Source organism: Trichosurus vulpecula, chromosome 6, assembly GCF_011100635.1.
Source record: "Trichosurus vulpecula isolate mTriVul1 chromosome 6, mTriVul1.pri, whole genome shotgun sequence".
In the NCBI taxonomy this organism is placed as follows: Eukaryota; Metazoa; Chordata; class Mammalia; order Diprotodontia; family Phalangeridae; genus Trichosurus; species Trichosurus vulpecula.
Window position 1 is genome coordinate 18,817,119 of NC_050578.1, and position 22,051 is coordinate 18,839,169.

Below are 22,051 nucleotides of genomic sequence, written 5' to 3' on the forward strand. Positions count from 1 at the left end.
CACCCCTTACATTTTACAAACGAGAAGAAAAATGAACTTAGCAGCACACACCCAGGGAATACCTGAAATGAGACCTGAACATAGGACTTCCTGACTTCAAGTTCAGCAGACTATCTACTTCAACATTTTCATTTGTAAAAACAAGCCAGAAAGTCTCATACTTAGAACAGAAAAGAAATGAAGCCAAATTCTTGTTTGTGTAACTTAGCAAGACAGCAACATTTTTGCAATAATGATAAATTTGGTATAGGGATGATTCTTTTTGGAGAATATTTGAACAACATAATCATTTCCTATTTAATAGTGGAATGAATCAGTGACTTAGAAAATAGCAATTCCAAGTGTTTAATTGATAATGCAGTCCACCCTTACTGATGTAGGAATTTTAATATTTATAAAAGGATTTTGGGAAGAATGTTTATGCTTCAGTAGTAAGATGCATAAGTTATACCAAGTAAAATCTCGTTAAGCTAATATCAACTTATTCAAAATAGTGTATAATTTCAAACAACAATTCCCTACCTGATTGGCTAGCTATTATTTTAATAAAATATCTTATCTAATAAAATATTTAAAATCCTATTTTTTCTTAGCCATCTTGCATTTAAAATTTGTACAATTTTACTGTACATTCCAACTTTTATACATCAAAAGTTTGTTAGCTAGTGAAAAGTCTTCCAAGTTGATTTTACCTGCTACTGCTAACAGACAGCAACCATACAATTCTGTGGGTAATCTCTTACTAGTTTTATGAGAGATAAAGCAATGTTTTTCCTTTATAAGTGACATGTAGATGGTTGTATCATTTTTGCTATATCAGGTGATGCAATGGATAGAGTGCCTGGGTGGGAGTCAGGAAAATTTATCTTCCTGAGTTAAAATCTAATGTCAGACTCTTACTAGCTGTGTGACCCTGGGCAAGTTACCTCAGTTTCCTCATCTGTAAAATGAGCTAGAGAAGGAACTGGCAAACCACTCCAGTATCTTTGTTAAGAAAACTGCAAATGGGGGTCACAAAGAGTCAGACACCACTGAAAATGAATGAACAACAACAAAATCAGTCATTCATTTGGTAAATGTTTAAAGACTAGAATACTTGTGATATTGGTAGTGGGGCAAATGTAGGAAGAATATAAGGTCCAAAATAACCATATACAATTTTTATTCTTTAGACTTTAGGCCCAGGAAAGTTGAATATGAAATTCATGTTTATAGAATTATTTTTCCTTGCAATTCTTATCTGAAACAGATGGAAATTAATAATAATAATAATAATAAAGATATGTTGACTTGTTCTTTCAAGATGGTGGTGAGCAGATAATGGCAGAAAACAAATCAAGTAGAAATTTATATGAATGATTCTCAACTGATTTCTTGCAAAGATGAGCAGCATTTCATTGAAGAAATCATTAGTACAGTAAAAAGTTAAAATGCTTTTACCTGGGTGACAGAATGCAGGTGGGGGAAAGGAAATAAGAGAGCTTGGGTCTGATTAGAACTCAGGCATCTCCTGACCTTGGTGCTCTGATACATCTAGTGATTATTTCTATGGAAAAATCCCACCCACACTCAAATAGTGGCTACCATCAATAACACACTTACCAAATTCAAAATGGAGAGATCGGATTTTCAAATTACCATGTATTTTAACACAAAGGACAAGAGTCTTTTGCTGGGCTCTTGCAGGTGACTATACGAGAATGTGACCAGATTACATTTTAAAGTTGATTTGAAATTTCTTTTCTGCCAACTCCAACCTTGAAAATGGGTTGGAAAAATCTTTTAATACCGTAAGAATTTTCTTTGGCTAGGTGGAATTTGAATTAGTCCTTCCTAGATCACCAATCCCCTACATACCTTTGCCTATAAACACACTCCATTTCAAACCTCCACAAACAAGATGATGCTCAGTTGCATAGTTATAAGAAGCCATATGCACAGCTGCTTCAACAGTGAGCCTCTCCTTCCATATATGACCCATAATACACATGCACACACCTCCCCTCCCCAATCCCCCATGTACATTAGTTACTAATAGGCCACTTATAAACTTCAACTTAAGGCATGCTTTCCTGCTCACCAAAAACCTTAAAATTTAAAATTAGAGAAAGCACAAATGATACAAAACACTCAAATTTAAAATTACAGAAAGCACAAATGATATAAAACATTCAAGATGTGGTATCAAAACTACTTCTTTTTGGCTTTGTATCTCCAGTGCCCAGTCCAGAGCCTTACAGATAGTAGGCACTTAGTAAACATTGAAATGATCATGATTTTGTTGAACTTTTTAGCTTATATTAATCAATTTCTATTCCATTGATTATTCCGCATAATCTTACAAAATAATGTGTCATATATTCATGCATAGAAGAGCTAAATTTGTACTTAAAAGTAGCCAAATAATTATATATGTGTATGTATACGTACACAGTTTACATATATGTGTATATATACATATGTACCTAAATGATAACTTTTATATTTTTAACCTAAAATAATATTAATTTTATTTAATTAGGCTTGTACCAATCATATCAAGCATTGCTGCCTCTCTTTAGGGCTTCCTAACAAAAAAAAAGCATCACAATTTTAGTGAGAAATACTGTAGTACTTTGATCCCCAAAGAAAATACACCATACTTTCTGGACTGGTTAGATCTCTACATGCCTACTTGGACAGGTATGTATTCATAAGGAGTGATCTCAAAGCACGGCTGAAATACCTACCGTTTTGCTGAGGTAACTTGTGCTGGTGTTCATACACTGCAGTCCCTCACTGTTGCAGCAACCCCCACATCTGTAGATGGATACACATGGAGGTTTAAAGAAGGTGTTTGTTGCTGCTCCAAACTCTTTCCCCACATCTATACACACCTCACGTGGCATGCACTGAGTCTTTCTCCACTCATTATCAATACCTGCCGAGTCATAGGGAAGTCCGTAAGTTATAAAGAAAACATGGCAGCAGGAGGTCACTCACATTTAGAATAAAACCAACATGTTCATACTCTTAGGTGCTTTATCTGGTGAAATGTGGAATTTTAATAAAGAAGTGGCAGCTAGAATCCCTATTACTGGGACAAGGAGCAGAAGAGCTCACATACCACCTGAGGAATTTTTCAAAGGAAACCCCTTTCTACAAATTTCAAACAATCTAAGGTTTCACACTTTATGAAAAACCACAAAGACCAGTCCATGGAATCTATGTGCAGTTTTTCCCTCGCTTCGGAGAATGAGGGTTTAATATCTGCTGTTTATAAATGCTGCAGTAGTGTAATCATGCCAGTTTTCTTCAGCATGCACAGTCTTTGTGGTTTTCAAGCAAAAACAAACAACATCATTGCCTTGTTCTCATTAAACCAAATGGAAATGAGGAGACAGTGCTGGACACCGTCCAACACCATCCTCAGAAGAGCTTTCTGGAAAATCTAGAAAGTGACAATGCTGCATCTATAGAACGTCTAAGTATTTCTCCAAATTAGGTAGGATACCCTGCTCTCTTTTTGCAAGGCAGTGACTCCTAAGACTTGGATTTGAATTCTGGCTCTGCTTTCTGTTGGACTTCAGTTTCTTCATCTGTAATTTCCCTTTTGGCTCTATCACTCAGTGATTCTAGGCCATTCACTTTGAATTATTCTATGGATCTGAGATGCAAAGGGCTCATCCACTGACCCAAATGTTTAAATTATAACCCCTGTTATGACTGACGCTGCTTTCAAAGTTCTAATTTGTTTCCTACCACTAAAAAATGCTTTATTAGAGAAAAAATATATATTATTGATTCCCTTTAAGATGAATTGATTTTTGCCTGAAATTATAAATATCAACACATTCAAATCTAATAATAATATTATGAAATTTGGATTATTTTATTTAACAACTGAAGAAAGCTATCTAAAGTGGCATTAATTCAATATAGCATCATCCAATAAAGGAAACTGAGGAATAGTGGGCAAGAGATGCCTTACTTATTTTTATATGCTTATCTTCCCCACAGGGTTTACTTAGAAAATGCCATTGGATTCACAAAGATCAAGAATTGAAGACTTCAAACTGGAAGTGGCCTCTGAGGACATAGTACAACTGCTTCACTTTATAGATGAGGCAACTGAGACTGAGGGGAGTTAAGAGACTTGTCTAAAGTCATGCAGATGGTAAGTTAAAGAGGCAGGATTTGAGCCCAGTCCCTCTGATTCCAAATCCAATATTCTTTGGATTAAATCACCCTGAGTCTACTGAAGCCAGTCATTATCTCTGAACAACCAACCATAAAGTACCTTTTGAAAAAAAATGACTCTTTTCTCTTCCCATTGCATGTAAATGGAACATTTAGAAAGCCTAACTTGAAGGTGATTTACAAGATGGAGAATACTATTGGTGAGAATGAGCATGCATATGAAATATATACTTATATATATTTATAGAATATAAATATGTATAGAAAAGGGTAATTCCCACAGGAACCTCACCAGCAAATGAAGGAACTAAAGCATCATGAGAAACACACACATTTATTTCCCACCCAATTTGACTGCAATGAAGAATACCATTAGATAAGATATAAATGTTTTCTTTTAAAATCAATTGCTTTCTTTCAGCATGTGAAATTCTAAAGGTTGTATACAATGGTACAGATAGTCAGTTGGTGGTGATGGTGGGGCAAGTACTCCCACTCTGTGTTTCATTTCCAAGACGGATTACATGTTTTCTTTCCTGCACTTACTTTTTAAGATCTCTGCATTGTAATGTGCCGCAGCGAATTTGACATTCTCTTCTCTTGTGTCAGGACTGGGCTGCTCCCCATTTTGCTGCCAGCCACCTTTCCTCAACTGACATTTAAACATTTTCCAATATTCTGGATATAGGACTGTCATAAGTTCATCCACGCTGGACACGGCCCGCAATTGCTCTTCCAGGTCTCTGCTTGCATGATCCTGTTAAAGAAACATGCGATAACAATTACTTTTCAAATTGCAGGATTTAGGAGTCAAGTTGCCCAAAAGCTAAACTTTGCTGTACAATGATTCTTTTTCTTGAAGGACAAGGCTACAGTGACTTGCACATGTTAGGTGCTAAATAAAGGTGTGAAGAATAGATGAAAAAACTACTTATTTTTGTTTTGGCTACAGTGTTCATGATAAAAATATTATTTTAAGTTTTTAATGAATAAATTCAAAACTTTTAAAATTAGGCATGGTTTTTAGTAAATTACTTCTTGGAGCTATAATTTGTTAATTATAACTTTTTGCTTATTTCTGCAATAAATGCTCAATAAATATTTGATGAATGAATAAGCACAGTACTTATTTTGTATTGGCTATAGACTTCATGCTGAAAACAGCATTTTCAGTTCTTAGTGATCAATTCAAAGCTTTTAAAACTAGCCATGACTTTGTTTTTACAAGCAAACTGCTGTTTAGAATTGTAATTTCATTATTAATTTGAACTTTTCGGTTATTTCTGTTCTTTATAAAGATGTACTAAAATTGCATTAAATTATTGTTGTACTATATTATTCTTCCAACTACAAATATATGATCTTACTTTCAATTTTATAGATAGCTGCTTTTAGGAGTTTGACAATTAGATGTTTGCCCTTTTATTCCTTTCCAGTGAAGTCAAACAAAGCAGCAAATTACTGTTATTTTTATTTTACTCAGTGGTATCAGCAACAACAACAACAACAAATCTAAATACAGATTTTTGAAATAATATCAGAGACTTTGCTTAGAAATTGTTGCCTTAGAATCACCAAATAAATATGGGAGTACAAAATTCCATTTTAAAAATGTAATTTCACATGATACTCATGACAGAGATTGTTGAAATTGTGAGGGAAAACAAACTTTTCCTGTAACAGTGCTGAAATTGTTTAGTTGTCAAAATGTGTATTATTTTTAAACATGAAATGCTTCAAATGGCATTGAAGACTGCTTACAAGCATTAGATAGCTTTCTGTGTGTGTGTGTTTACTAAATAGGATATAGTGAAGCATATTCTAGAGTCACTATAGCAACAACACTTATAAAACTCTTCTAAATCTACTTGAAAAGAATGGAAATAAATACAAAAGCGTTTTTAAAAAAAATATTTCTTAACCAGAAAATCATGGGGAAAATGTAAAAAGTCATTTTTTATAACATAGCATGTCCCTTGGTATTTTGGATGTACAATGAGTGAATTACTCTCTATAGAGCAGGAAAGGAAGAGAACACCTGACAGTGAATTCTACTGCATTCTATACTCATGTGTGTATGTGCAGAAATACATATGCAGACAGACACATACCCATACTTATACATATGTTTATGTATATATGTGTGAGTAATTGCTTTCTCTACTATAATCATCATTCACTTGGAAGGGAGTGGTACCTCTACATACCATAACATCATAACATTGTCATGTGATAAATTTCCATAAAGCTTGTTCCATATCTATTGACAGACTGATAAATCACAGAGATTGTTAAGTGAATTGTTGAAAATTGAGGCAATTAGAATACTAAATGACATTTTTGGATTTTAATTTTTCAAGTTAGTTTAAGTCAGGGTAACCGTGTTAATTTCATCTTGTGAGAATATAATTTTGGTTTCTTAAGGGCTACCATACTAAGAGGTAAATTATTTCAGTATTTTAAAGTAGTTGTGATCTAATGGATGTCAATATCCCATCTGATGATGTGCTACCAATTTCATTTTGTGGTCTAATATCAAATGAGTTATAGAAAATTACCTTAAAGATGAGTTTGACTCATGATATTAACTAGTTACCATTATTCAGCATATAGATATTTTATTTTCAACTGATCAATTATGCATGGCAATGTATTAATGTATTAAAATCCATTAAGCAACAAGCATTTATTATGTACCTACTATGTGCAAAGAACCATGTTAGGCACTGTGGATACAAAGTAAAAAAATGAAAGTTTTTGCCCTCCATGAGCTTACCTTCTATTGAAGGAAACAATATGTATACATACATGCATACATATATCATACACATAGTACATGTATATATAAATGTATATGAATATATGTGCACAAATATATGTACATTTATACACATATCTATATCTATATATACATATACAACATAATACAAAGTAATTTTTGGGAAGTGAAAGTGATTAAAACATGTGATTTACTTATAAATCTTAAATAATTGCTTATTTCACATAGGAAGGAAGCATAAAGACACATAACATTGGAAAGATAATCGAAAGAAGGGTTATACGACAATTATAGTCTGACAACTGGCTCCTTCATTCTGTAATATTTAGGAATACCCATTCTTGTATCTGATAGCTACCTATTTACTAAATAATGAAAGGAAATTATAGTAGAAGCAGGTCATTTCATCACCCTCTGCCATAGTTTGGTATGAAGAGTAATAATGACAAGATCAAAATGAAAGGTGGTCATATGTATGTGTATGTGTATAATGTATATGCATGTATGTATGTATGTATGCTGTTATATATATACACATGTACACACTATATATACATATATGTGCATATATGTATGTGTGTATACATGTCAGTTCAAAAATGATTTCCCAAGCTTAATTTGGGCAGCAAGAGCCTGGCAGAAAGTTACTGATGCATTACTAAATCTAAGTGTACAAAGTGTCATTTTCTTTAAAAAACTATCCAAGGAGTTGGGCTATATTTACTGTTGACATTTCTGCTCTGAATTTATTTTACCTGTGCATAAACTTATCAGAGGTTGATTATTTTAAATTGTAATGCATATCACCAGCTATAAAGCACAGGCTAACAATGGGTGTGAGCATCTAAAAAAATACTCAGGATCTTGTGGCTAATTTAGTGACATTGGTAAGAAAAGGGAATATGCATTTAAGGGAATAAGTCAGCCTACTATGGGCCAACTACTGTGCCAAAGGTTTTACAAGTATTATTTCCTTTGAACTTCACAAAATCCCTCTGAGTTTGGTGCTATCAATTGAGGAAACTAAGGCAGAAAGATGTTAAGTGACTTGCCCAGAGTGTAAAAGCTAGCAAGTGTCAGAGCAGATTTGGACTCAAGTCTCCCTGAATCCAGGCTGGTGTCACCTACCTGCCTCATTTGGTAATGCCTAACAAATGTCAACTGAGTGAACAGAGGCAGAAAAAATAGAATTTAGGGAAAAGGTCTGTTGTGAATTTGAGATGACATCTGTATTAGGTTAAATTATTCTGATTTTTTAAAAATTTATTTATTTATTTAACATATTTAGTTTTCAGCTTTGATTTTCACAAGAGTTTGAATTACAAATTTTCTCCCCATTTCTACCCTCCCCCCCACTCCAAGATGGCAAATGTTCAAAAAAAAAGTTTTTGCATGCAACTGGAAAATAAGATACACAGGCAATGGGGCGTAGAAATTTATGTTGCCCTACAAGAAAGGAAGGGAAAAGGGGATGGGAGGGGAGTGGGGTGATAGAGGGGAGGGCTGACTGGGGAACAGGGCAACCAGAATATTCTGATTTTTTATGTAAAGACAAGCAAACAAACAACTTTGTAATAATTCTTTCTTTTTCCTACTCTGCTTTGAGGGAAGAGTAAAAGGCAAAGTCACTATATAACAAAATGAATGGAGCCCTAGCCACTGTTATTATTTAAAAACAAGATTAAAAAACTGAAGTGCCACCCACTCTGGAGAAAGGGGAGATTATTTTTAAAGGTACACTTCTAATTGTCATGATATTTCTAAATTTCCTGAAATTTCTGTAGTGTTTCTTCTATTTATAAGCCCTAAAAAATTCACTGGTGTGAAGAGAAAAGAGAAACCAGGACACTTGAAAATGATGGCATGAGAAGAGCAAGATGGATTAAGTGTGAATGATCTCTGCACACAGAGAGCCAAGCCAGATGAAGGACCAGGGCGGTCCAGCAGGCTTGATGCCACAAGGGTTTGGTTTTAGGAATAAGAGAACTTTAATGATAATAATAATAATAATAATAATAATAATAATAATAATAAAGCACTGGTTCCAAGAAGAGGGGCTAGTGTCCCAGGAACCTAACTTTGAGGCATCAAAGCCTAAGGCTCTGGGCCAGATCACGCAAATACATCACATCTCTGTCTTCCAGCTGTGGAGGTGGGCCTATTGGACTAAACAATCACCAATCACTGCATAGCGACCCTTTGCTACTGCTGCCTTATTGACACGATTAATGGTCCTAGGCTTGTCAGTGAAGCAAAGCTAGGCACTGAACTGGATAGATAGCCGGAGTTAGTGGTCCATTCAGTGGACTCGCCAAGATTTTTGTGAGCTGCCTCTTGTACCTCTAAGATTGTCATTCACTGACTGCTCCCAGGAATCTTTAGAAATTCACAGGAGGAAAAGGACACACACATGGATCATGTTAAAGTAATTTGCCACACCTAAAAGCACATGTCCTCTTCAGATATTAAGGATCAGAGAAAAAAGAATTGGTAACAGACAGTGAAGTTCACAGCTGCAGCTATTCACCCAAGGCCTGACTCTGTAACTACATCCTCATGCTGTGGCTACAGAGGGTCAACTGGGTGTCTAGCAAATCTGCATTTTAAGGGTGATCTAATATGAAAAAAATGCAGTTTTTCTTCTCTGGGAAAAGATACTCAAACACTCCTAGGGCTGAATGGGATTTCTCAAAGGCTATAATGTTAAAAAGGGAATGAATGTTAGGTGGCACAGACCTTTTCCAGGGGTCAAAAGACAGATTCTTGTTTTTCCCTTGTTGTTTGCTGCTCAAAGAAAGCAGTGCAAAAATGTAGACTTCCTTTTCTCCTTTCCACACTTGAGAGTAAAAGGAACATTTTATTAAATCCAAAAGAACAAGTGATGTTTGGTAAAACAAGCTTTTAAAAGGTGAGAGGGGGGAAGTTTTCTTTTTTTTTTTTTTTTTTTTAAAGAGACATCTGTTGACCTTATCACTTTGGGGTGAGATGAAATGGAATGGACTAGAGTAAGATGAACCATGTACTTTCTCTCTTCTGTTTCTAGAGATCTAATTTCCTTTTGGCTACCAACCTTCAATAATTTCAATCATTATCTTGATAACTACAGACACCAATTAGCCCATATCTCCCCTAGCCCCTCTTCATCCTCCCCCGTCCACCCCTTTCAATCTTTGCCCTCTGACAACTAGAGAAAAATCCAACCCCACCACAGTGATTCCTGCTTTAACCCTTCACCCAAAATGAATTCAGCAGCAAAAGTATTTGACTATTCCCTCCTTCTCACCTGACCTAAGGCAACTTTCCCCCTAAAAACAGGTAAGTGGGCAAGTGGTTCTCTGTATTTTTGAGGTAATCAGCAATGACAAGTAGAAAGGCCACAAGGCATATGGATAAAGAATCAAAAGAACTGGGCCCTAGTTATACACTTGCCATTTATAAGGGCTGAGATCTTGGGAAAGATATTTCATCCTTTTGAGGCTCAGTTTACCCATCCGTAATGTGAGAAAGTTGGACTAGAAGATCTCTAAATTCTTTTCCAACTTTAAAATCTATGACTTAAACATTATGTGATTTTTATTTAGCAAAAGATTTTAGATGCTTGGAATTTTTATGGGAGGGGAGAAAAAGGGAGCAAAGAAGAAGGGAGATGAGTAGAGATGCCATCTAATTTCACACATTTTTGACAAATGGGCATCCCCTTCTAAAAATCACCACCTTGAAAAGCAGTTTGTTTTTATTATTGTTAGTCTTATTGTTATTAATGCATATAATAACTCACATTTCCATAAATGTCTATGGTTTACAAATTTTCCTGGTAGCATTCCAGAGAGGCAGGTAGCAGAAAATGGCTACAAGGACACAATCCTAAGAGTCTCAATGATGTTTATCTCCCTCAAAGGGATGAAAAATTAATGATTTACTCAAATCCCCTTAGCAAATCCTTTTGATTAATTTCTACAATGAGTTGATGATCAGGACCTTTATTTACCTGTCAATCATTTTTACATTAATGTTTTGCTATCCTGCTGAAAAATCTATTGACTTTTTAGAAGCTAGATCCACAGGATGAAAATTCCTGTAAATTTTGTTTTGTGAAGTAACCCAGCAGATTAGATTGAAGCCCTATGTGAATTTAAATTCTTTGAAGGTGCTGAAAAGCTACTTCAGCACAAAAGATTGAATCGCCCTATGGCAGATCTTCTGACTGAGAAAAGCTAGGTATTTATCATTGCTTTATTCCCTGACCTGTAACAGGGAAGAAAATTCACACACATACTGTCTTCTGCCCTAGTACCTCATTTTGGTGGGTAAATATCAAAACTTCATTATTATTTTCACTTGAAAGATGACATTTTACCTCTTAAATATTTATCTAATTTCAGAAACACAATATTGCTATAATATAAAAAAAAGTTCTTTAGGAAGATAAATGCCACCTTTGAAATTAAAACACATACAGTAGACCACTGGCCAATCTCTTTAGCTTGATATTTAAAGGCATGTATGTGTCTACTATTTTAGTTGACAGTACAGTTTCACAGATGTACCTGGGATGACCTTGCTTTTTACAGTGGTTCTTATGACAAGAGTCCCCTCTCTGTCTCAGGAGATTTCTGTACCTCTTCTCTCCCTCTCTGAAAATTAGTTCTCTTTGCCTCTGGCTTAGCTCTCTTTGAGTCTATCTCTCAGTCTGTTTCTCACAGTTTCTTTCTGTCTCTCTCCTTCCTTCCTCTCCCCCCTTCTCTCTCTCTCTCTCCCCTCTACCACTCTTTCACTTTCTTTCTATTTCCACCTCTTAGACAGGACTGTTCTCTTCAATTGAGTTTTTGTTGTGTCCTGTATTTTAGGGTCAGTGCCCATGTCTTGATTTGTCTCTGTTCCAGGCAGGTTCTATTTCTGTGTCTCCATCACTGTCCATTTGTGTTTCTAAAATGCCTGGTTTCTTTATCTCTGGATGTCTTTTTCTGTTTATTGTTGTTGGTTTTTGTCTGTTTGTGGTTGGTCTTCATTGAGGTACTGTTACAACAGAATGTCAGATTCTTGTTGGGTTCTGTGCTTCTAATGAGCTAGAAAAGTTTTGGATATATACATGTGTGTGTGTATGTATAGACTATATGTGTGGCATGAAGATCAGTCTACTTAAATAAGAGGGACATTTCCAGAAGTTTCATTGATAAATGATGAATTCTCTAACCTTAAGACCTATGAAACACAGCAAAATGTAAATAGCTCTCAGTTCTGTGTGGCCCACTTTAGCTTCAGAAGTGAAGGTAGGAAAGGCCAGAGGGTGTTAAGAATCACATAATTCATAGACTACTTACAAGCATTAATTTAACTAGTATTACTCTCAAAGTGCAATTTTTTGTCCAATGACAAATAAGTTGGTATATTTATGGAAATAGTAGACCACATCCATAATAGCATACAACATTAATGAAACGTAGTATGAAAATGTGACTAAATGGCAGGAGCAGCCATAGTTTCTTTTTGGTATATGGAATTTAGTAAACTCAAATAGTCATTTGTTACCTCAACTACATAAATGCTTATTTTGCACCTTTTTAAAGCTCTTCACAACCTGGTCATAAGCTACTTTCCAGGCACCATACAAATCAATTCTATGCATATAGTACACCCCAAATGGTCCTTTAAAATAAGACTTTATCTTCTGCACCTGGGTTTTTGCACTGACCCTCACGTATAGGAACGCACTCCCTCTTGGGATCCCTGGTTTTCTTCAATACTGAGCTGCAGCTCTGCCTTCTGTGGGATGGCGTTGTTTGGTTCCCCTTTGTGGCCTTTCAAGATTCTCTTGTGTCAACTCCGTTTATGCTTTTCTGTTTGCCTATAGAAGTGCATGTTGTCCTCCCTAGTAAAATGGAGGCCCTTTGAAGGCTCGGACTATCATGTTGTCTTTGCATGTGAGTACCTATCACAATTATCTCCCACACAGTAGTACTTAAAAATGCTTACTGGTTGATTATATGAGATTACTTTGAAACCTAGGAGTCATCCTGGACTCTTCATTCTCACCTCTCCCCTTATTTAATATGCAGCAAAGGCTTTGTGATTTCACCTCTGCAACCTCTCTATATCACACCCACTTGTCTCTTTTGACTTTGCCATTCAAAACCTCACACATGGATTTCTGTAGTAGCTTGCTGATGGGTCTGCCTGCCTTAAGTCTGCTGACCCCCACCCTCACCCCTTGCCGGTCTATCTTCCACTCAGTAATTAAAGTGATTTTCCTGAAGTGCAGGTCCAATAATGTTACCCCCTAATCAATCAATTCCAGTGGCTCCACATTGCCTCTAGGATCAGAGACACAATCCTCTGTTTGCATTCAAATCCCTTTATAACCTAGATTTCTACTACCTTTCCAGTTTTCTTATTCCTTATTCCCTGATATATGCTCTTTGATTCAGTTACACTGGCCTCTTGGCTGTTCCATGAGCAAGACATCTCTTGGCTCTGGGTATTTTTTCTGTCCCCTATACCTGGAAAACTCTCTTGCCTCCTCTCTGACTGCTGACCTCCCTGGCTACTTTTAAGTCCCAACTAAATTCGCAGCTTTTACAGGAAGCCTTCCCCAACCCCTCTTAATTCTATTTCCTCCCCTCTGTTAATTATTTCCTATTAATCTCATATATGGCATGCTTTATATCTGTTTGCATGTTGTCTCCATTAGATTGTAAACTCCTTGAGGGCAGGTTCTGCCTTTTTTGTATCCCTAGTACTTAGCAGAGCACCTTGCACATAGTAGGTACTTAATAAATGTTTATTGATTGGTTAGTTTGATTGTTCACAATGAACAAAGGGGATAAAAAACATGTAATGTCTAGAGTATGACAAAAAGCGGAATGTAAATCCCATTTAATCCATTAACATACATATCCAATATAATTGGTCCATTGATAAACATTTATTAGATACTATGTAAGTAGTACACAGTAGATGCTGTACGGTGTTGAGGAGACAAAAGCAAAAGACTCAAGGAGATTTTAAAAAGGTCACCTTCTAATGGAGGAGACCACATTCACACAACTGCATACAAATAAACTACACACGTATACTTTGTTTTACTGGGCTTCACTTTATTGACTTTTGCAGATGTTGCATTTTTTGCAAATTGAAAGTTTGTGGCAATCCTGCAAGCAAATCTATTGTTGCCATTTTCCCAACAGCATTCACTCACATCATGTCACATTTTGGCAATAATTCTGGCAAAATTTCAAACATTTTAAATATTTTACATCTGTTATGATGATCTATAATCAGTGATCTTTGATGTCACTATTGTAATTGTTTTAGGGTGCCACACACCATGCCCACATAAGATTGTGAGCTTAATTGCTAAATGGTGTTTGTGTTCTGACTGTTCCACTGACTGGCCATTCCCCATTTCCTCAGGCCTCCCTATTCCTGGAGACACAACAATATTGAAATTAGTCCAACTAATAATCCTGCAATGGCCTTTAAGTGTTCAAGTTAAAGGGAGAGTCAATTGACAGAGTAAACTTCACTGTTGTCTTATTTTACTGAAATTGCTACAGCCACCCCAAACTTCAACAATCGCCACCCTGATCAGTCAGCAGTCACCAACATGGAGGCAAGACCTTCCACCAGCAAGAAGAGTATGACCTGCTCAGATGATTATTAGCATTTTCTAATCAATAAGGTATTTTTAATTAAGGTATGTACATTTTTAGACATATTATTGTATACTTAATAAACTATAGTATAGTGTAAACACAACTTTAATATGTACCAAAGAATACGAAAAAATTTGCATGACTTGCTTTATTGCAATATTCACTTTATTGTGGTAGTCTGGAACTGAACCTGCAATATCTCTGAGGTATGCTTGTATATAGGATAAACTGGTGACTATCAACAGAGGGAAGGCATTAGAATGAAGGAGAGTTAGAAAAGGCTTCCTGTAAAAGGTGAGATTTTATCTGGAACTCGAAAAAAAACAAAGAATCCAAAAGGACATAAGGAGAGAATACCAGGTTTAGGGGACAACCACTGAAAATGCCTGGAGTTGGGAGATGGAGTGTCATGTGGATGGAATAGGAAGACCAGTGTCACTGGACAGTGTCATAGTTGGGGAGTGGGATGTAAGGTGAAGACTGGAAAGGTGTAGGGAGCAAGTTATGAAGATCTCTGAATGCCAAACCGATATGCATCTAGAGAATAAGCTAGCTTGCTCAGGATTTTAGTAGTACAAGGGTTGGATTTCGTGCCATAAAATAGGAAATATTTTCAGGGATCTTGTAAAGCTCACTATTCCAAAAGCTTATCTTATTAAATGCCAATGTTCTCCCAGTGATTGTATTTGAGTATGAAACATGAAGCACCATGATTTAAAAAAAAATCACAAGACAGAGCCAAATGCACACATGGCCCCAGCAAGCTGCATCAGGTTTCCAACAACAAATTGTGCACAAGTGTTTTAAAAGACATCAAAAAATATTATCAGAGACATGTATGACCAAAAAAGGATTGAGTGACTCCAACAACGAATTTATAATTCATTATAATCTGGAACAAAATTTTGATTTTCCTAAATTTGAAATTTACTGACATATTAATAGGTTTTTTTTAAGAGTTCTTTTATTCCTGAATTCTTCAAGGCTAAAATAAGATTTTTTTTTCTTATTTCAAATTGAGAGGTCTTGAATAATCAAAATAGTGAGATGTGTTGCTTCCTTCATAAAATATGCTTCAGTATCAAACCCATGTTTTGTTAAAAAGTCACAAAAGAAAAATAAATTAATGAAATACATTCTTAAAGCTAAGGTTCTCAAGCATTTTTTTTAGTCTACTAAGGGATCATTTTGCAAACCATAGCAAACACTGATGAGCAAGTTCTGATGTGTTTTAAATGAATTAATCCATTTGTATCCATTACATTGTTTGGACAGGTCACTTCAATTATCTGGACCTCATTTTTGTCAACTAAAAAGTGAGCCTGGACTCTAGGACATCTGAGGGACTGAATACATTAGAAAGAGAGTTCACTTGGAGTCAGACAAACTAAGTCTGGATCCTGGTTCTGTAACTTATTCCATGTGAAAATCGTGGCATGTCCTTTCCTATCTCTGGGCCTGAGTTTGTTCATTTGCAAAATACGGTCTAAGGACTAGGTCATTGTCTAGTTCTGACTCCTATGTTCCTTTCTTTCACTTTTACTAATGCCAAAAATAATAGCTAACTTGCGCATATATGTGTGTATGTATGTACACACACACAGAGGGAGAGAGAGAGAGAACTCATGCATTTTTAAGGTTTGCAAAACACTTCATATTTTTCTTATAACATTATTTAATTTGATCCTTACAACAATTTTGGAAGGTAGGTGCTATTATTTTCCCCATTTTATATATAAAGAAATTGAGGCAAACAGAGGTTAAATGACTTGCCCAGGGTCACACAACTAGCGACTATCTAAAACTGCATTTTAATTCAGATCTTCCTGGTTTCTATCCAGTTTGCCACCTAGCTGACTCTAATGGCAGTTGGGATAATAGCCTCTTGGTGGTTTGCGAGGTTGGGTGAAATGATAAAAGCTTAACATACAACAGTTTCTTCCCAAATCATAAACTTAGAGATGGAGGGATTTTAGGAACCATATAGTCTAACCTCCTTCTTTTACAGGTGAGGAATCTCAGGACCAAAGAAGTTAAGGGAGTTCATCGAGGTCACACAAGTTGCATCAGAGTTGTGATGGGAACTCAGTTCCTCTGCCTCCAAGTTCTTTCCCCTACCCTAAGCTGCATAACACTACCCAGCTCACATTAATCTCAAATTAAGATGTAAAAAATAAAATCTGATGAGCTGACTGATGGAGTTCTGAGGGCACACAATTGCCTTTTTAATGAAAGACATTACAAAGATAATGAGGTTGGGATAATTTCAAATGGCTGTGTAGATTATTTGGAAATCTGAGCACACTACTTTTCAGCTCTCAGTCTGATCTTCACAATGCTGTGAGCTTAAAATGCACACCTGTTTTATATATTGCAATTAAATCCAGATGAATTTGTGATTGCTTATGTGCTTCTGTCTCGAAAGGATTCCAGATTCCTTACTAACATAGCAGGGAGGAGAGTTGGTTGCTATGAAACATTGTTGAATAAAACAAAGTTGAATTATTTAACCAGAAGTGCTACATCTGAAAATACCATATTTTGCCTCCTGTTTTTTTCACCAATCCTAAAACTGTTAAATCTTCCTCAGCATTTATGATCTACTTAAAAATTCATAGAACAAATAAGTCCACAGATAGTGTTGCAAAAGCATTTATAGTAACTTGATGAAAATGTGCATGCTTTTTCTTTGGTCTCCTTTTATAACTTCCTTTCCTTTCCTTCCCAATAAGTTTTCATAATTTTAGGAGACAGTTATATTTAACTTTTTTAATCACTTGAATTTGATGTAGTTTATTTGTAGAAGAACCTGTATCTGTATTTTTTTTACAGAAATGGTGTGGAATAAAGATTAGTAAATTCACATTTGAGCCAGTGCTTAACAAAGTACCAGGTACACAGTAGGTGCTTAATAAGTGTTTAATGATTGATTGATAGAGTCCCAGGTATGCTGTTGTCTGGCTATGGGACCTTAGGGAAGTCACTCAGTGTCTTTAAACTCCCCTATTTGTAAAATGAGAACATTGAACTAGATGACCCCTAAGATCCCTTCCAGCTCTGAAATTCTCTGATTCATTGCTAGTCTTTTTACAATAGTATCCATCTAAGCAATGGTTCTTAACCTATCACACAAATCTTTAGCAGCCAGGTGAAGCCTAAGGTCCCATTCTTAAAACAATGCTTTAACATGCACAAGACACATAAGATTACAAAGGAAACCTATTGAAATAGAAATAACAACAGGTTTAAAATTTCCAAGTTCCCAGACTCTCTTAAGTCTTATCTTGAAGAAGGTGGTGTTTACTATGAATCTTGAAGGAGGCCAGGGATCTTATGAGGTGGAGGTAAGAATGAAGAGGACCAGGTATGAAGGACAGCCAGGACCAAGATACAGAGATGGGAGATGGGTTGTCATGTAAGGAACAGCAAGTAGACCGGTGTGACTGAACAACAGAACATATTGTACAAAGACCAGAAAGGTATGTTTCAGATTGTTCAGTCCTCTGGGGCCAAACTTGAACCCAATACTAATTTTCATTACAATCCCTCAATTATTTAAGATAGTCATCATGCCTATCTCCCCCAACAAATCTGAATTTCCTCAAGCTAAACATTTTAGTTCCTTCAACTGAGCATCATATGGCACAGTCTTTAGTCTTTTTGAAAAAATAATTAATTTTTAGATTTTAACATTCACTTCCACAAGATTTTGAATTTTAAAATTTCTCCCCTACCCTCTCTTCCATCTCCCCAAGACAGTGTGCAATCTGATATAGGCTCTACTTATAAGTTCATATTAAACATATTTTCACATTAGTCATGTTGTAAAGAAGAGTTAGAACTAATGGGAGGAACCACGGGAAAGAAGAAACAGAACAACAAAAGAGGAAGGACAGAAAATAGAATGCTACCATCTGCATTCAGATTCCAACGTTCTTTCTCTGGATGAGGACAGCATTTTCCATCATTAGTCTTTTGGAGTTATCTTAGATCCCTGAATTGCTGAGAAGGGCTAAGTCTGTCAAGGTCAGTCATTGTACAATCTGGCTGTTACTGTGTACAACGTTCTCTTGGTTCTGCTCATTTTGCCCTGCATCAGTTCATATATGTCTTTCTAGGTTTTTCTGCTCATCATTTCTTATAATGCAATTGTATTCTATTACATTCATACACCACAACTTGTTCAGCCATTCCCCAATTGATGGACATCCCCTCAATTTCCAATTCTTTGCCACCACAAAAAGAGCTGCTATAAATATTCTTTAGTTTTTTCATCATCATGCTCCCTCTGTTCTGAACATGTTCCAGTCTATCCAATACTTTAATATGTTTAATAAAGGCCTGAACTATGGTTGTGCTGCACAAGTGGAGAGAAGGTGTCATATACAAGAGGGGTCATGAAGGTGAAACAAGATGTGGCAATAGATTGGATATGTGGGATGAGTGAGAATGAAGAATGAAGATGACACCAATGCTGCAGGCTTGAATGATGCTCTTGTCAGTATAAAGGAATTCTGGAGGGACTTGGGAGAAAGTGGGGAAAAAATGATGAGTCCTGGTTTGGGTACATATTGAGTCTGAGATGCCTACTGGACATCCAGTTTGAGATGTCCAAGAGGCAATTAAAGACAGGTCAGGAAAGAGGTTAGAACTGGATAGAAAAATCTGAGAATTGTCTACATAGAGATGATAATTGAACCCATGAGAGCTGATGGGATCACCAAGTGATATTTTTGTTGTTCAGTCATGTCCAACTCTTCGTGACCCTGTGGACCATACTGTCTGTGGGGTTTTCTTGGCAAAGACGCTAGAGTGTGTTGCCATTTCCTTCTCTAGTGGATTAAGGCAAACAGAGGATAAGTGACTTACATAGTTATGGTCCTATAGTTAGTGAGAATCAGAGGCCAGATTTGAATTCAAGTTTTACTGACTCCAAGCCCACTGCTGTACCCACTGAGTCACTTAGCTGCCTCCTAGACCAACAGAAATTAAGCGACTTGCTCAAGGTCACATAGCTAGTAGGTGTCTGAAACTAGTTTTGAAATTAAATCTTCCTGACTCTAGTCCCAGTATCCACTGGAGCCATCTAGCTGCCCCACACCAAATTAGACAGTATAGATTAAAAGGAGAAGAGGGCCCAGGAAATTGCTTTGGGGGATATTCAGGGTTAGTCAGAATGACATGGATGAAGAACTAATTAAGGAAACATCAAGGGAGAAATAGGAAAAGAACCAGGAGAGAACAGTGAACAAAAACCTAAAAAAAGAAGGAAAGAATTCAAAATAAGATCGTGATCAACAGTGTCAAACATTGCAGAGGTCAAGATTGATGTGGTTTGAGAAAACGCTATTAAGTTTGGTAACTATGAAATCAGTGGTAACTTTGGAGCAGACAGTTTCATTTGAAAGATGAGGTTGCTAGTCAGATTGTAGAAGGTTTAAATGTAAGAAATAGGAAGTGAAGGTACCCAGTGTAAATGGAATTCTCAATAAAATTAGATATGAAAGTGAGGGTGGTATAGGATAACACTTAATAGGGAAGGCTGGCTTATTAAGAGATATTTTAAGAAGTAGACAAAGAATATCCATATAATCCAAATGATTTTTTGTAGTTCAATAGATAACCTACAGGATTTGCCCATGAATATATTTTTATTGGACAGACTGCAAACAGAAAATGAATTAGGCCTAGAACTTAAAAAGAAGAGCAGATTGCATTGATTACACATCTTCTTTCATGACTTCTAAGTTCTCCCAGAAACAAAGGCAGAACCTTTCCAGAACAAATACTTTATATGGGTTGTTGCATGCAACATTATAGTCACCAGAACTGAAAAGGGCAGCAGAGGAGCACAACATGGATCTAAGGAAGCTGTATCAAAGCAAAAGAAGAAGACAAAGGAGGAAGAAGAGATGATGAAGATGATGAAAACTCAGAGTAAAGGATATCATTAAAGAAATGCATGACCAAGGAATAGGATTGGCAGATCATGTAGTAAAAGGGAGGAATAACTGGCACATGGTGTATATCCTCTTCTTGTATCCTCATGATGCTGGGAGAAATCAGGGGATTCCCCTGAACACTGGGTAGGACCCTCCCCCCACCCCAATGGTGAACCTGTTGGAGGATTGAGACAAGAGTCTTACAGAATGGGCAGGCACAGATGGATTGGCAACTGGTGTCATTCCAGGTCACAGCTCATTCAATGAGGTCATAGGTCTATTTAAGTATAAATACTTAGCCTATTCTAGTTTTATAGTACCTTCTCAACAACTCTACTTCTACACATTATGTAGAAAAGGTAGGAGGATAAATTTCGAAGAAACAAACCATAATTGATCTGTAATACTAAAGCATTCAATTCCTTTTTTACTTTCTTATTCTGAAAATAAAAGCCATCATAAATTCCAGTTCACACTCAGTATATGACTGAGTGCCAATCCTAAATGTCATTGCAAATAACAAGAATTATATGTTTACCTTCTATAAAGTACAAAAAAGTGCTTAGTTTTAAAAATAGACTTATCTTTTCTTAATATATTTTGGGTTTTAGATCATCTATAATTCTGGATGTATCCCCTTCCACCTATCCCTTCACTAGGAGCCATCTGACACAAAAATATAATAAAAAAGAAGAGAAAAATATTCAGCAAAATCAATCAAGATGTCATAAAGTTTGATGTTAAATGCAAGGTTCTATATCTGTGGACTTCCCCTCCTTCTGCAAAGGAATAGTGGGAGGAGTCCTCTCATGTATATTCTTTCAGGTTAATCTTGGTGTGTGTTCCTATAAACTGATATAGTTTATTCATATACACATACATACATACATACATATATACATACGTACGTAAGAACTTTGATACCTCCTGAGCCTTTTCAGTTTTGCAAGAAAAGGCTTCTACCCAATTAGGTAAGCTGTCAACAAAAAAAACAAAAGCAATTTGAAACCCCTTCATTGGGGTATAGGTGTAAAGTTTTCATCTGAATAGGTACCCCTTCTCTGAACAGGTTTTAAAAGATGGGGAGATCTGACTGTCCCTTCAGTGTTTACCTAGGCACAAGTTGGGCAAGCCTGACAGAGTTGCTGGTTGGTTTCTCCTAGCTTATTGCCAGTGAAAATAGGCTTTATTAGAGACTGAGGGGCATTTTTCCCTAGGTGTGTGGCCCAGTGTAAACCAAAAAGAATCTTCTGCTGGCTTTCCTCTGGCATAAGGAGTTGGCCTGAAGGTATCTGAAACCACCCAGAGGGGGAAAGAGAGTGCCACTTTCTTTAGCAAGAGCCTGCTCTTGGGGGCTGTAGAAAAGTATGAAGGAATCAGGGAGCCAGTATAGTTAGCTGGTGGGCAGCATTCTTTACTGCACTGTCTGCCAGGCGATTTCCCACAGCTTGATCTGTTTCCCCTTTCTGGTGGCCTTTGCAAAATATAACAGCTATTTT

General features: G+C 36.3%; 1 protein-coding gene across 1 annotated transcript in view; it reads right to left on the minus strand.

The window, feature by feature from the left end:
* Window positions 1–22,051, minus strand: part of VEGFC (vascular endothelial growth factor C) — a 163,013-nt gene that overhangs the window by 50,241 nt on the left and 90,721 nt on the right. The window contains exons 2-3 of the mRNA XM_036763736.1: window positions 4,726–4,936; window positions 2,730–2,920 (exon numbers count right to left, since the gene is read on the minus strand). Coding sequence (XP_036619631.1) covers window positions 2,730–2,920; window positions 4,726–4,936 — 402 coding nt within the window. The remainder of the gene's footprint in view (window positions 1–2,729; window positions 2,921–4,725; window positions 4,937–22,051) is intronic.